Source organism: Pongo pygmaeus, chromosome 13 (assembly GCF_028885625.2).
Source record: "Pongo pygmaeus isolate AG05252 chromosome 13, NHGRI_mPonPyg2-v2.0_pri, whole genome shotgun sequence".
NCBI classification, from domain to species: Eukaryota; Metazoa; Chordata; class Mammalia; order Primates; family Hominidae; genus Pongo; species Pongo pygmaeus.
Genome location: NC_072386.2, coordinates 113818419 through 113833272, shown reverse-complemented (window position 1 = coordinate 113833272; position 14854 = coordinate 113818419). Strand labels below are relative to the sequence as shown.

The window sequence follows — 14854 nt, the reverse complement described above, 5'->3', positions numbered from 1 at the left end:
CTCAAAACCATCTCTGATTTTTTAGTACCATTCTTGACACTCAAATTTATTTTACTGATTGGCACATTATCCTGTATTAATTTTGGGGACACTATGTTATCATTTTGTCTTAATATATGGTTTTTAAAGTGACAAAACGTACTTGGCTTTTCCACTTTCAATTTTGATGGAGAAATGTTTTCTGGTCTTTCATAGGGTTGAATCTATTTACCTTTCCCTCCCTTTTAAAAAAATCCTTTTGTGATCATTTGGAGGAAGGAGAGTGGAACATACCTTTATGTATTAAACATGGAATAAAGCTTTACAAAGTGGAAAGCTCATTAATGGGCTTTCTGGCTAACTGGTAGTTTATTAGAATATTAATAAAGTTCCCATCTCAATTTTTTATGTTGTTTTAACATTTAATCTGTATTTCTGCTGTTAGTATAGTAAACATCGTTACTCTTACATCTAGAATTATCAGAATCAGACATACTAGTGGCTTTTTCACCCACCTCACCCCCTTTCTGTTCCTTTCATGAGTCTTGTTTCTTATTAGAATGATCATATTCCTCATCCTCAGATGTTGCAGCATTGAAAAGGGGTTGAGAACCAGTGCAATAGTAAACCGGAGTTTTTATTTAGAAAATCTATCACATCTCTCCTGTTTTGAAGATACGGAAGATTGGGCCAAGCTTTAGTTGGCATTGTTAGAGCTTTCTCTGTGCAGATCACAACTTTGTGAACTCCACATTGTTTCTCTCTTGAGTGAGGGTCTTTATTTATGAGCATCGCAGTTTAAAAATGTTCTTGTCTAGTTAGCAGATATTCAAGGGGGTTACCCTGGAGGGTGTACAGGGTATACAAACCATCTCAAATTTTAGGAGACTGAAGCTTTTTAGGCTAAAGAAACTAAAAAAGATATAAATACCTTTAGGTCTTCGAAATGCTATCTGGCAGAAGGTAAAAGAGGTGTGAACTCTTAAGACTAATGGTGGAAATTAGGAGAAGTATCTTTCAATTTAACATAGCCAATAGATTTCTCCAACAATAAATCTATGTTTGGGTAAAGATACATTTTCTTGTAAAATGGGGATGATGATTGTACACTAATCTCAGATTAAAATATATACATGTACACACATGCCCACATATATACACATATGTTCACGTGTATTGTTACTAATAATATTCATGAAATTATTTTAAGTGTGACTTTTACAATTAAACTTTTTTCCCCGAGCACCCTCTGCCTCTCCTGCCCTGCCCAGTTTTCATGGTGTTTGTGTGGAAAACCAGTCTCTGATACGATATTATTTCCTTATGGACCAAAAATCTTTTTCCCGAGCACTTAACATAGCAAAACTTTCAGTTATCTAAGTACGTTAGTTAGCTGAGGTTATACCTTACCTTTTCTCTTCATATTCTTTCCTAGGATGCTTTTAGAACTTCTTTGAGCAAAGGAGGAGGAGGATGACGAAAACCAGAAATCACTTAAAATTACTGTAGCACAAAATGCATATTATGTTTATTATTTTGGGTGTGTCTTATGGTGATCGACATGCATAATTGAAAAATGAAGTTCAATTTATTCTTTGATAGACATCTTTAATGCTCTTTTAGTGACAAAATGAATGTGAGCTGTTTTTTGCAGTTTCTTTATATTCTGGTTCTTTTATCTACATACGGCCTTTCCCTTCCTTGGCTTCCTCTATTCAAAAGTAGAATAATGAGTTTTCCCTTTCCTACTTTTTTGGGATCGTTTAATGGTAAAATGCTATTTTTACGTAAGTGACTTTGAATTCTTTTAATACACACTGATGAGCAGGGACTTGGTAGTGTCCCCATTCAGCCTGGCTACTGTATGTCAGGTAATAGACACTAAATTTCACCACTAAGAAAAAAAGCCCTGTGTAACTTATTAAATCATATATTTAATGTATAATAATATATTAAGCATAACTTAATATATAATTCTGATCAGGTGATTATTTTGTGGGAGGCCCCTACCTAAATTGTATGTTTGTTTATATTTGTGTGTTAAAAGAAGCAATGTAGGTTTTCTGTAGATGTCAGATGACTTGTCCCATAGTGGTAGGTCCCATTGGAAGATCTCTGAGACCTGTTGTCAGAGAAGGGAAGAAGTTACTTGTTTATACTCATTGTTTCCTCCTGGTCAGTGACTGTGCAGAGATACTTTTTCATTCATGCTTATTTGGTGCTCTTTAAAAAGCTCCATAATCTTATATTCATTAGTTTTTGCCAAGTAGGAGTTCCTGTTCAGGCCGCTCTACAAAAAGAGCTATTGTTTTGGAGAGCAGTCCCAGCTATTTCTTATTTTATAATAGTTCTCTGTAATAATTTTAAGAACAATAATTTACCATTTATCACATTCTGATGCTATTGGCATTTTACTTTCAAATATTAGAATGGTTTTAAATATTGTTTCATAATTGTATGGATGGTTGACATTGTGGTTGCTTTTTAAAGAATGGAGAAAGAGGGTTTTCTTGTAAGTTGGGAGGAGAGAAAAATGTTATCCCCAGTAAAGAACTAGTTACAGTCTCCTTCTACTTGCAGTACTTTAGAGCTAGCAACAGTGGGGAGCTGTTAGGGTTCCTAGGCTTGGGAGGAGCAACTGCAAAAAATAATGGCAACATATATGCAAACAGACATCAATAGTTAGGTCTGTGTTCTGAAACAGACTTCAAAAGTAATTTAACAGAATCGTTCATGTGTCCTTCAGTCTAGACACTATTATTCACATCAGCTGTGCAGGACTGAACAAAGAGAGAAATCAGAACTTCTGGCAAAATAAAGGGATAACATGTCTCATTCAAAAAAAAAAAAAAAAGAACTAGTTACAGGCTTTCTTTGCCCTTTGAGCACAGTAATATTAATAGTCAGTAACATTTGAGAACTTAGTACAAGCATTCTTTGTTTTTCTTTTGAGGTTTCAGTCTAATTAACTGGGTGATTTTGAAATCTTGGTGACTTTCAGAAACTCACAGAAGAGAAATATCAAGTGGAACAATGTGTAAATGAGGCATCTATTATAATTCGGAATACGAAAGAGCCCACGCTAACTTTGAAGGTGATACTTACCTCACCTCTAATTAGGGACGAATTGGAGAAGAAGGATGGAGGTACACATGTATATATATATATATGTATATATTTGTTGTTGTTGTTTGTTTTCTTCATATAAAAGCTATGTTAACAATGTTTTATGGATTTAGGAAATAACAGCCTTCATTTGTTTTATGCCACTCTATTTAATAGTATTTTAAATGGCTTTGTTTCTACATAATCAGTATATTTTGCAAAAATGTATGAATTCAAAGTATAAAATGTTATTTCAAAAACCTGTGCTTGTCTTGTTGGTTTTAACTCTGCTTTAATTTTTATACCATTCACTGTTCTGTTTTACTTTGTCTAGTATTGCATTAAGTTATTGGTATCAGCCAACTTATTCTATGTATTTTGGCTTAATGGTCAGATTTCAGGATTAAATGTGGTCCAAAACAGAATTGTTTTCAAATTTACTCATTGTTCCAAAATTACTTGCATCCTGGTTGGGCATGGTCGCTCATGCCTGTAATCCCGGCACTTTGGGAGGCCGAGGTGGGTGGATTGCTTGAGGCCAGGAGTTCGAGACCAACCTGGCCAACTTGGCAAAACCCTGTCTTTACTGAAAATACAAAAAAATTAGCCAGGCGTGGTGGTGGGCGCCTGTAATCCCAGCTACTCGGGAGGCTGAGACACGAGAATTGCTTGAACCCAGGAAGCGGAGGTTGCAGTGAGCTGAGATCACAACACTGCACTCCAGCCTGGGTGACAGAGCAAGACTCTGCCAAAAAAAAAAAAAAAATTACTTGCATCATATTGCTCTTGACTTCTAATAGCTATATAGTCTCATAAGATTTGTACATGTCTGTGTCTGGATTTGTTTTATAGTGTAAGGGATGTAAATTGGGGGATAGAATTTTTTTAATGGATAATGTTTAGTAAATTTTTTTTTTTTGGAGGTTTGTGACCCTGTTAACATTTTGAATATGAGTTATGTGAGAATCATGCTTTAAACTAACTTTCTGCTGAAGTTAAGAAGAATTGCTGTCTGGCAGTGTCATCCTCATAAAAGTAGAGAAATCTATTCAGTTATTGTTAGTTTTGAGAAGTTCATGATGGAATTGTGGTGGGCTTCTCTTTCTGATGTTTTTGTCCTGTCAAGTTAGCTTGTTTCTGCCTCTCATTCCCTAGAAACTTGCCAGGTGGTATTTCTCCTGTGTCAAACCTTTGACCAACTGGCTACTCTGTCATGACAATTTAGAGGCATTGCAGCCTATCTGGGCCAGTGGGGACTCCCTATTGCTATTTTTCATCACCAGACTTTCAACAAGTCCCATTGCTTACTCCCTTACCTGAAATACTGCCGCAATAAATATTGGTCAGTTTCTTAGTTTATTTCAACTTGGTGATGAGGGTAGAGAAAAAGGTACCAGTAAAGTTGGAATTTTAATTTTTGAGAGACATGACTCATAGAATCACTTAAAGTAAAAGTGATAGACTCTTTTTAAAAAAATGCTTTTTGGGATAACTAAAATCATCTATATCATAACTCAAGAGATATAAACCAGACACATTTATGAGTCATATTTTAAAATCAAAGGGCATCCAATCTATAATTGAGCTTATGCCTATGCATTAAAATTTTTTTGCTGTGTGTAGTATCTATAGCACCTCTGAAGAACCAATCTTAAATGGCTTAATTTTTTTAACAGCTTTACAGTTCACCATTAACTGTAGAACTATAAAATGATTTCTGAAGTGTCAAGATAAATGTTAATTCTGGTAAGATGTGTTCTACTTGACCCTCTAGTATAAAACCAACCATTTCTAAGTAGTGTTGTAATTATAGGTATTATTAAAAATTATTTGAGTATAGAGAGATGAGAAAAAGACTGAAGTTGCCAAAGGCTAGGTTAATTACATGTTTGCTTGTATCTGTCAGCATCCCTTTCATTTCTTTTTTGAAAGTATTAAGGGAACATCAGTCATCTTTATTCCTTGGTTTTGTGTACTTATATGAGATTTTGTCAAAGCTTTCAGTGATACCTTTAAACTTAGTCTGTTGCCTTTATAACTTTAACTTCTGTTTAGAGAAGCTGAAAACATTCTTAGTAGATTGTACTCTTGCTAGAAACTATTATAGAATAGATTTTGTAATAAAGTAAGAGAGTCATAGTCTCTGTTCAAGGTGTTTGAGTTACTGAAGGATCCAAAGACCTCTATGAGCTGAATCTTATCAGCTGTTATATGGGATCAGGTAAGGTGAAGGAATCAGCTTTGATCTAATGTTTTACACATCTTACTTCCTTTTTTTTTTTGAATGGCAGAAATATTTGCTTTGCTGTTGTCCTTAACATCCCAGCCCTGTTGACTCACTTGATATCTTTTATAATTTGCTCGTTTTTTCTAACCTGGGCTTTGTCAAAGACAATTTTTGATCTTTGCTGCTGGTTTGCATATTCCTGGGCAACTTGGAGGATCTGGTCTATAATTACGCACTTCAGACCTGGGCTATACCATTCTGTTTTCTCACACTAGACAGCTCCTCATCCCCTTGATGCAGTTCTTTTCAGCTGCATGGGATAAAAGCACAAGATTCATTCAGGTCCCAGGAATTTGTGGGGCTGAAAGTTATCCTTTTTTCTCCTAATTTATGCTTTTTTTTTTCTCAAAGTTAAAAAAAAATCCATTGTAACTTTTTTCTTGGAGACATTTTCCTGTAGTATCTCAACTTTCCTTCACCTACCCCCAGCCAAACAAACTGTTCACAATATATACACACCTCACATCTTTCTTTTCTCTGTCTTAACTTGCCACGTATTTGGGTAAAATCTAAAAAAGAAAAAAAAAAAAAAGAGTGGTTGAGAGCAGACAGAACCAGAGGACTGGGGTGTGAAACTTATTTCCTCAGGATTGTGCAATGGATCTAACTACCTACTCCTTTCAGATCACGATTTACATTTTAAATTGCCATAATACAGAGTGAATCTCTTTGGTATTGTTTACTGTTTTCATAGGTAAGTTTCCTCCTATGTTGTCCGTCTTCTTTCTGTATTCTAACCCTTTACTTGAAGGCCCTGTAGAATAACCATATCCCCATTTCTACGTTTCCTGCTAATGAAGGCATAGAAGCACAGATCTTGGTGTGCAGCAGTCTTTCGTTTGGCTTGTTTTTTTGTTGTTGTTGTTGGAGACAGTCTTGCTTTGTTTCCCAGGCTGAGTGCAGTGGCATGATCTCAGCTCACTGCAACCTCTGCCTCCCGGGTTCAAGCAATTCTTGTGCCTCAGCCCGCTGAGTAGCTGGGACTATAGGTGCATGCCACCATGCCCGGCTGATTTTTTGTATTTTAGTAGAGGCGAGGTTTTGCCATGTTGCCCAGGCTGGCCTTGAACTCCTGAGCTCAGGCAATTTGACCGCCTCGGCCTCCCGAACTGCTAGGTGTGAGCCAGTGCCCCTGGCCTTATTTGACTCTTAACTCCATTAACACAGCTATTGCTGTGTGACCTTGGGTAGGTTTCCTCATTTTAAATTGTGGATTATAAATACCTTAGAAAGTTGTTTCAAGTGAGAGAATTTATGTAATGTGACTTGTACAATAACTGGCACAAAGTAGTTGCACAGTAAATAGTAGTAGTCAACTTATTGAACGCACCTACTCAAACTGCCTTAACAGTGAAAATAATGTGCACATGGTAGGTCAAAAGAAGTCAACCCAAGCACATTTAAACTCTTAAACACCCAGTGATGTGTAGTATTAGAATCAGTATACTGATTTATGCAGTGCTAATAATAAAAACCTGGTATATTGTATAGCTTATAATTCAGGTGTCTTTTTGCCTGTCCTTTATCCTTAGCACCTGTAAGGGTACCTAATATATAGTAGATGATTTTTTAAAAAGCCCTATAAATCTGTTAAGTGAATTAACATAGCATATTGTCTGATTAAATAGGACTCTCCAGTGTGTAAGAAGTATTAATGGGCATCTCATAACTCAAGTAATATATATTGAAGATTAATCTCTGTTAAGATATTTTTATAACCTACCATGTGATAAGCACTTCCTCATATATGATTTATTTTAAAAGCCCTCACATGGCCCTATGGGGTAGCTAATTGCCATTTTATAAATGAGGAAAATCTCACATTTTACCCAGCTCTCCTGACTCTGCGTCTAGTATGCAGGCCACTTCCCATTATTGTCTAGGATTACTGCATGAGTGGTTAGGCTGATCTGGTCATTCTGAGCTTCACACAGAGTCTCAATTTCTTTTGGTGCTTGTGATTTTAAATTAGAAATATATTTGCTATTGAAGGGGGTGATAAATTATCTGCTTATTTATAATGCAGTTTGAAACTAGGTGGATAAGGAAACTACAGAGACACTTGTGGCTTAGACTAAGACACACCTCTCTCCTCAGTACTGGGGTGGATTTTCAGGGACTGTTAGAGAAGTTGCCTCAGAGTCCCTTCATATTGGTGCCAGTGTGAACTCGCCCTTCTTGGCAGAAATTCACTAGCATGTGTCTTGCTAGGGTCAAGGCAGTAGGTTTTACAGTACAGCCATCACAGCTGTGATAATGATGGGCTTTATTTTCCTGCCTTCCCTAGTTTCTGGATCTACGTTATCCAGGGCAAACATTTTTTTTTTTTTTTTTTTTTTTTGAGATGGAGTCTTGCTCTGTCTCCAGGCTGGAGTGCAGTGGTGCGATCTCGGCTGACTGCAATGTCCGCCTCCCGGGTTCAAGCGATTCTCCTGCCTCAGCCTCCTGAATAGCTGGGACTACAGGCACCGGCCACCACACCCAGCTAATTTTTATGTTTTCAGTAGAGACGGGGTTTCACCATGTTGGCCAGGATGATCTCGATCCCTTGACCTTGTGATCTGCCTGCCTCGGCCTCCCAAAGTGCTGGGACTACAGGTGTGAGCCACTGTGCCCGGTCAATCTAGGGCAAACTTTTAGGCACTGTCTTTCCAGTGGTAGACTGCCACTGAAGAAAAGTCATACCGAGTGACATTAGTCACATAAATTAGGAGAACAGTGCTTTCTCTGTTCTACCTTATTGCTACATTTACCTGTTTATATTATTATGTGCCTGTGTTTTGCATGGACAGTGGTTTGGGGCATGTCTTCTCTCCAGAAAGCTTCAAGGAATTGAGAGAGAAGGGGCTGCCAGGATATTCTTAGGCTAATTAGAAAATTCTGTCAGCATAGACTTAGTAGCTCAGTTTCATCCTGATTGTCAAGGAGCCCCTCATGATACTGAGCTCAATTATTTTAACTTTGAAGAGCCTAGGTTCCAGACATATAACTCCTGTTTAATGCAATCATGTTTTGTTCTTTTGCCGGCCCCATCTCCAGGCTAGTGTTTTGTTAACGGGGACAGATAGCTGGCTTGCATGTAAGGCATTGAGAGAAACTGACCAATATTTCCTGTAGTATGGTGTGATTCTGGTCGCTGATTTAACCTCTAACCAAATGAACATGGTTAGGCATAGTAGACTTTCTAGTGCTTCTGTTGCCAGAATGTTGTATGTACCTTCATGCCATGATGCTAGGTTACTGAGTAATAGATTTTCTTAAAAGCTGTATTTCTGGCCGGGTGCGGTGGCTCACACCTGTAATTGCAGCACTTTGGGAGGCTGAGGTGGGCAGATCACCTGAGGTCAGGAATTCGAGATCAGTCTGGCCAACATGGTGAAACCCCATCTCTACTAAAAATAACAAAAATTAGCAGGGCATGGTGGCATGCACCTGTAGTCCCAGCTATTCGGGAGGCCAAGACATGGGAATTGCTTGAGCCCGGGAGGCGGAGGTTGCAGTGGGCCGAGATCATGCCACTGCACTCCATCTGGGCGACAGAGTGAGATTCTGTCTCAAAACAACAACAACAACAAAAAAAAACCCCAAAAACAAACAAACAAAAAAACGCTATATTTCTTTGCTTTTGGCATTTTTGTCACTTTCCAACTTCTGCCTCCCATGCTGTTTCTTATCTGTTTCACTGGTCATTCTAGGAGATAGTGAAATGGCTCACAGTTCTATTGTTTCTAATTAAGAACTCCAAGATGTGTTATCAGGGAAGTTTTGATCCTCCTCAAAATTTAAACGCCTACATTAAAGTTCAGAAATATTAAACTTGAGATTCTGCTACCAGGGGTAGCAGTGTTTTCCCAGCAGCAGCTTTGTGATTGCCACATTAAATGAAGTTTTTTCAAAGGAATGAAAACATACATAAAACTGTATATTATTTATTATATAAAGGAAACAGGCAATCTATGCTTATAAATAGCACTGTACTACCATATGAATTTATATTGTTTTAATATTAAGAACTTTGAAAAAGATAAAATGAGATGAATTATTATATCTCCTCTACTGTTTTCTACCTCCTGAATATTGAAGCCATTTTGGATCTTTTGATTTTCTGACTATCAGAGCATGAAGAAACATGGTCATTCTAATGATGATGGAAAAGGGAACCTGGTGCAAGTCTTCTGTTCAGTGCCTGTCCCTTTCATCTCTTTTTCATAGAATCTGTTGTCTTCAAATGTTGACTGTCTGTAGCAAGCCAGTGTCTCAGTTTTCTAAAATAAGAGTTTGTGGTTACAGTCTGACTTTGGGATGAAATAATTTATCAAAATATTTTTGCCATTGTCTCCCATTAAAAATATCTGTGTTACAATCAGAGTAAGATGCTAATTACAAGCTCTGATCCCTGGATGAAAGTATTAGAAAGTACAAGAAGAATTTTGGCTTGTGTTGCCTTTTCCTATCCTCTGCCTTACTTCCTTCTTCCATTGTCTCCCTCTTCCTGACATTCCTACTTGGTAAGATGATGGAATAAAATTTAGCTTGTCATAGTATTCATTTAAAAATTGACGTCTTAAAAAATAAGTTCCATACTATTTATTGGGATTACATTACTTAGCAGTCAGTCAACCTTTGTTATGTCTAACTTTTAAGAGAATGTAAACATTCATTTACAGTAGTTTGTTTTATTTGATATGTGAGCTTTACACAGATGCTTGTATTGACCACAGTTAAGCATTCTGACATAGAGACATTAAAGTGAGCTACTTGTATATTTTGTATCACTATAAAGACAAAATTGAGCTATATCACCTATGAAATGAATAGCCATGGTACATTTGTTTATATTTATAAATCAGAGTAATAATCCTTTTTGAGGTTTCCCATTTTATGAGTAAAAGGGAGTAATGAAACATTGTATTCTGATTTTTTTAGCAGTGGTTAATGGGAAACAATGCAAATAACTGGTGTAGAGCTCACCTGGTCAGAAAATAAGTGTGTAGCACTTCAGCCTTTACAGTGTCACGGCCAGTAAAGAGAACCACAGTTCTTCCTTTAATAAATTTGTTTTCTATTGGCATTATGCCTTTTTTAATGACATTTCATCAGTTAGAATAAACATTGGCTGGGTGTGGTGGCTCACATCTGTAGTTGCAGCATTTTGGGAGGCCAAGGCAGGCACATTGCTTGAGTCCAGGAGTTCGAGACCAGCCTGGGTAACATAGTGAGATCCCATATCTACAAAAAAATTAGCTGGGCATGGTGGCACATGCCTGTAGTCACAGCTACTCAGGAGGGTGAGGTGGGAGGATCGCTTGAGCCTGGGAGGAGGAGGTTGCAGTGAGCTGAGATCGTGCCAGTGCACTCCAGCCTGGGTGACAGAAGATGAACTTGTCTCCAAAAAAAAAAGAAAAAAAACCACAGAATAAACATTGATTGTTGTAATAGGATCCTCTGATAACTGAAGAAATCAAAAAGTATCGTTGTTATTGTCTCCCATTTAGAAATATATATACATTGTATTAGTTGGCCCACACAAATGGACTACCTCTATCTGATCTGTTACTATCATGATAATGCTGGGAAGAAGTGTTAGTGGGCTATCTTATATTTAAGAGAATTCTTAAAGAGAATGGTAAATCTGACTTAATTGTATTAAACAAAGAATTATTACTCAAGAAGCATTTGCATATTGTGTGCATTTATGGAATGTACCAATCCCAAAAGTTTAAAAGCCCACTTTTCAGTAGCTTAGAGGAGATAAATTTGGCTGTCTAAACTTGACTTTAGTATCATGTGACATCTTCTCAAATATGGGTATTTGCTGCTTTGGGCCATTTAATCCAACTTTAAATTATTAAGGCAAGCTGAGTAGCCGTAATTAAATAGTGTTCTTTGTTGCTTTTTATTTTTGAAAGGCATATAAAACTTGAAATATAGTTCACTGTATTTTATATTTGTAATTTTAATAATTTTGGTTTAGAATAGGGAATTCCAAACTGATACTTGAGTTCTCAATCATGGGGTGAAGTTTCTGTTAATGGTTATCTTGTTGAATGAGTTTATCTAGTGTAAAAAACTGTCATCCTCAGTATATTCTCAGTATATTTCATTGATATGAGACATAATTGATTTCCAGTTTTCCTTAAAAATGGTTAGAGATCAAAATTTCTTCTGTTAAAAAAGTTGTTAATGCTATTGGTCCCAGATTTCCCTTCTTTGCATCCTGCCAAAGGAAAAAGTGCTCTGTACTTATGTTGTGCCCTGTGATGTTATACATGCTTAATAAGATCCCAGATTGTAAGTAGCAGCTGTCATTGATTTGTTTACTGAATGAATTTTTCATGCTTCATTGTATTTGTGCACAGAGCTACTCTGATGACTGTTAACTTAAATAATAATCATAGTGCACATAATTTTTTTAAAAAGCAACACAGCCAAATCAGGAAATTTTCTGGGAGTCTTATTAGTTCACTCAAATGCTGTTATTCTTTTTATTTTTTTATTGTTTGATAATTTGATAGGAATCCCTTGGTCAAATTGTATCTGTCTCTCTTTATCCCATTTTACCGTTAGAAAATGTTTCGATGAAAGATCCTCCGGACTTATTGGACAGGCAGAAATGCCTGAACGCCTTGGCGTCTCTTCGACATGCCAAATGGTTTCAGGTTGGCTTTTTGTTACTATCTTATTGTTATTAAAGTTTGTCCAAGTTTCATTTGGAACACCTGCCACTTAATTGGTTTCTGTGTACTCCGTAAAATGAGGGGTGCTTTCTAGCTCATAGTGTGGTTGTTGGAGTAATTGAGTTAATTTTGATATGAGCCTAGTATAGCTTCTGTAGTTCATGATGTTTTATTATCATATAATTCTTTTTGGCTTAGTATTCTGAATTTCAAATGGTTGCTTATAAAATCAAACATGAGTGAGAAAAGCTAAAGGTTAAATTAGGTAGTTGCCTGGAGTGGGGTTGCCATGAGACTACGAAATTAATTTTAATATTATGATCCTTTTATTTTAAAAATGTATCTTTTTAAACCTTAATTTTACTACTTTTGGTTAATTGATTTTTTTTGTTTGCCTGATAACTGGTGAATAATTTGCTACTTAGTATTCACTTGAAAGAACCTGCCCAAAATGAAGAATAGATCTCAACAGGGATATCTGGAATCATTTTGTTTGTTTTAGGCAAGGGCAAATGGATTAAAATCATGTGTAATTGTCCTCCGCATTCTGCGTGATTTGTGCAACAGAGTCCCCACATGGGCACCGTTGAAAGGATGGGTAAGTACTTAAATATGGCTAAAAGCAAATTTGGAAGCTGCAGCAGAGAAAATCCTATAGAAATGAGATAGGTTATCTCCTAAGTTAGCTAAGGCATGCATTATGTATGGTTATCTCCTAAGTTAGCTAAGGCATGCATTATGTATGTTTGCCATAAAAAAAAATAAAGCATCTTTTTAAGTGAATCCTTCTTTTGTGCATATAACTTGCCTCTTCTACCTCATTGTATTCATGTTACAGAGCTTGAAATATTATTTTCTGACAAAAAGGTTTTATACCTTTTAGAAGTGAGTGTCTTCTTACACTTGACTTTGCACTGGTGGTTAATCACTTAGTGTTCACCTGCTGCCCACAAAAGTCTCCTTAGCTGACCCACTTCTCTTTTGGTGCCCCCTTGCATTACCATGAACATTACCCAATAGGCCGGTATAAGGATCCTATACCTCTGTAGCTTTCTCTTTGAGTGGAGACATTTACAAATAAGTTCATGTTAGTAATTAAAGTCAGGCAAACAGTACACTTAACCCCATATGGATATTATTTATATATATTGTAAAATTGACTTAACTTGGAAATTATGCTTGCTCCAATCAAGACAACTTAAGAACATTATAAAACAATTTAAATAAAGCCGTGAAAGATCATTTTATAAATAAATGTAGCAATGATTACTTTGACAAAATATCATGAGTTCTTAGTTTATTGAACATGGACATTTGGTCGTTTATTTATTCTAATTGTAATACTTGAGACAGGCTGTCTGAAACGAAGTCTTATTATTATATTGAAATATTTGTGGTTTGTGTGCTTCCTAAGTGGGAGATTAAGTGGGCTGGGTTTTGTACACTGGCTAGTTATTAGCTATTACTAACTTATATGAGGGCTTGTTAAGTCTTTGTTAAATGAATTAGAGACCATAGTTTCTTTAGTGATCCTTTCTGGGTAAATAAATATAAAGTTTTTGTTACAAAAATGTCTTCTGAAGATACGATCTTAAAATTGCTTGATTTAAAAACTCTTCCCAGGGTAAAGGTTGATAATCATGGGGGAAATGTTAAGTGGGTCCTAAGTGTTAAACTGAATTTCACTCTTTGGCCTCCCTTGTAGATAGAAATGTTAGCTCACATTTAACTGGAATCCTTTTAACACTTGGTGCATGTACTAATTTGTAATTTAATATCTTCTAGCCACTAGAACTTATATGTGAAAAGTCTATAGGTACTTGTAATAGACCTTTGGGCGCTGGGGAGGCCTTGAGACGAGTAATGGAGTGTTTGGCATCTGGAATACTACTTCCTGGTAAGGGTTTCAAACTCTGGAAGCAGAACAATCAGCAAATCTCAGTTTAGTTTATTTTTCTAAATATATGCTAAGTTTGTTCTCTACACAGGAAAATGATGCATAGGAGTTCTTTTGCTTGGAATTTTGACAACTAGAATGCGTGTTGGAAAAGTGCTATAAAACTCTTTTTCAATAATTATAATTTGTGTTTTATATGTACTAACATAAAGGGTACTAATAATATATTGTGTCTGCTTTGAATTTGCTTTACCTCGAACTCTGAATTTGAAATTGCAGATGTTTAGTTAAAATGTATGAAGTTCATTCTGTTTGTAGTCTGGTTTTAAATTTGGAAAAATTAAATTCGGTCTTATTTTCCATATGTAATCCCTTTTAAGATTTGGGCTGATTCATTGTGCTGTTTCTAAATTCTCAGAGTAAGACTCAGTTTGGGCCTTAGATATACAAGTGACTTCCAGTATAAAATGAGGACATACAAGTGCTAACATGTTGAAAATGAGAGTGTGTCCTTTTTACTCCACTTAACTGAGCAGACTTTTAACTTAGTTCCTCAGTTTTTTTTTTTTCATTTTCTCTTCATTCTCCCCAACCATCTCTCTTTTGTTTTAGTTTACCGAATTCTAAACTCAGTTCTAAATGATACCTGTGTTTTTCCTTTGCCAAAGGGGGTCCTGGTCTTCATGATCCTTGTGAGCGAGACCCAACAGATGCTTTGAGCTATATGACCATTCAGCAAAAAGAAGATATTACCCACAGTGCACAGGTAGAAGATTGAGCATGCCACTCTCACTTATTAGCGAGATAACATAACTTGATTTTCTCAATTGTGTTCAAACACTTTTTTCTGGTGTGTTGTTAGGGACTTCTGCTGTTATAATGTCAGAATTTATGAGTGTCTTTTTAGCT

The 14854-nt window shown here is 36.3% G+C and overlaps 1 protein-coding gene across 7 annotated transcripts in view; it reads left to right on the top strand.

Annotated features, from left to right (window-relative positions):
- Positions 1 to 14854, top strand: part of STRBP (spermatid perinuclear RNA binding protein) — a 159020-nt gene that overhangs the window by 95575 nt on the left and 48591 nt on the right. For all 7 annotated transcript variants that reach the window (XR_010123368.1, XR_008504701.2, XR_010123367.1 and 4 more), the window contains 5 exons: positions 2981 to 3125; positions 11939 to 12030; positions 12551 to 12646; positions 13834 to 13945; positions 14614 to 14711. Coding sequence is in view for 4 of the 7 variants with exons in the window: in XM_063649923.1 (XP_063505993.1) it covers positions 2981 to 3125; positions 11939 to 12030; positions 12551 to 12646; positions 13834 to 13945; positions 14614 to 14711 (543 nt within the window). In the remaining 3 variants the exon portion in view is untranslated. The remainder of the gene's footprint in view (positions 1 to 2980; positions 3126 to 11938; positions 12031 to 12550; positions 12647 to 13833; positions 13946 to 14613; positions 14712 to 14854) is intronic.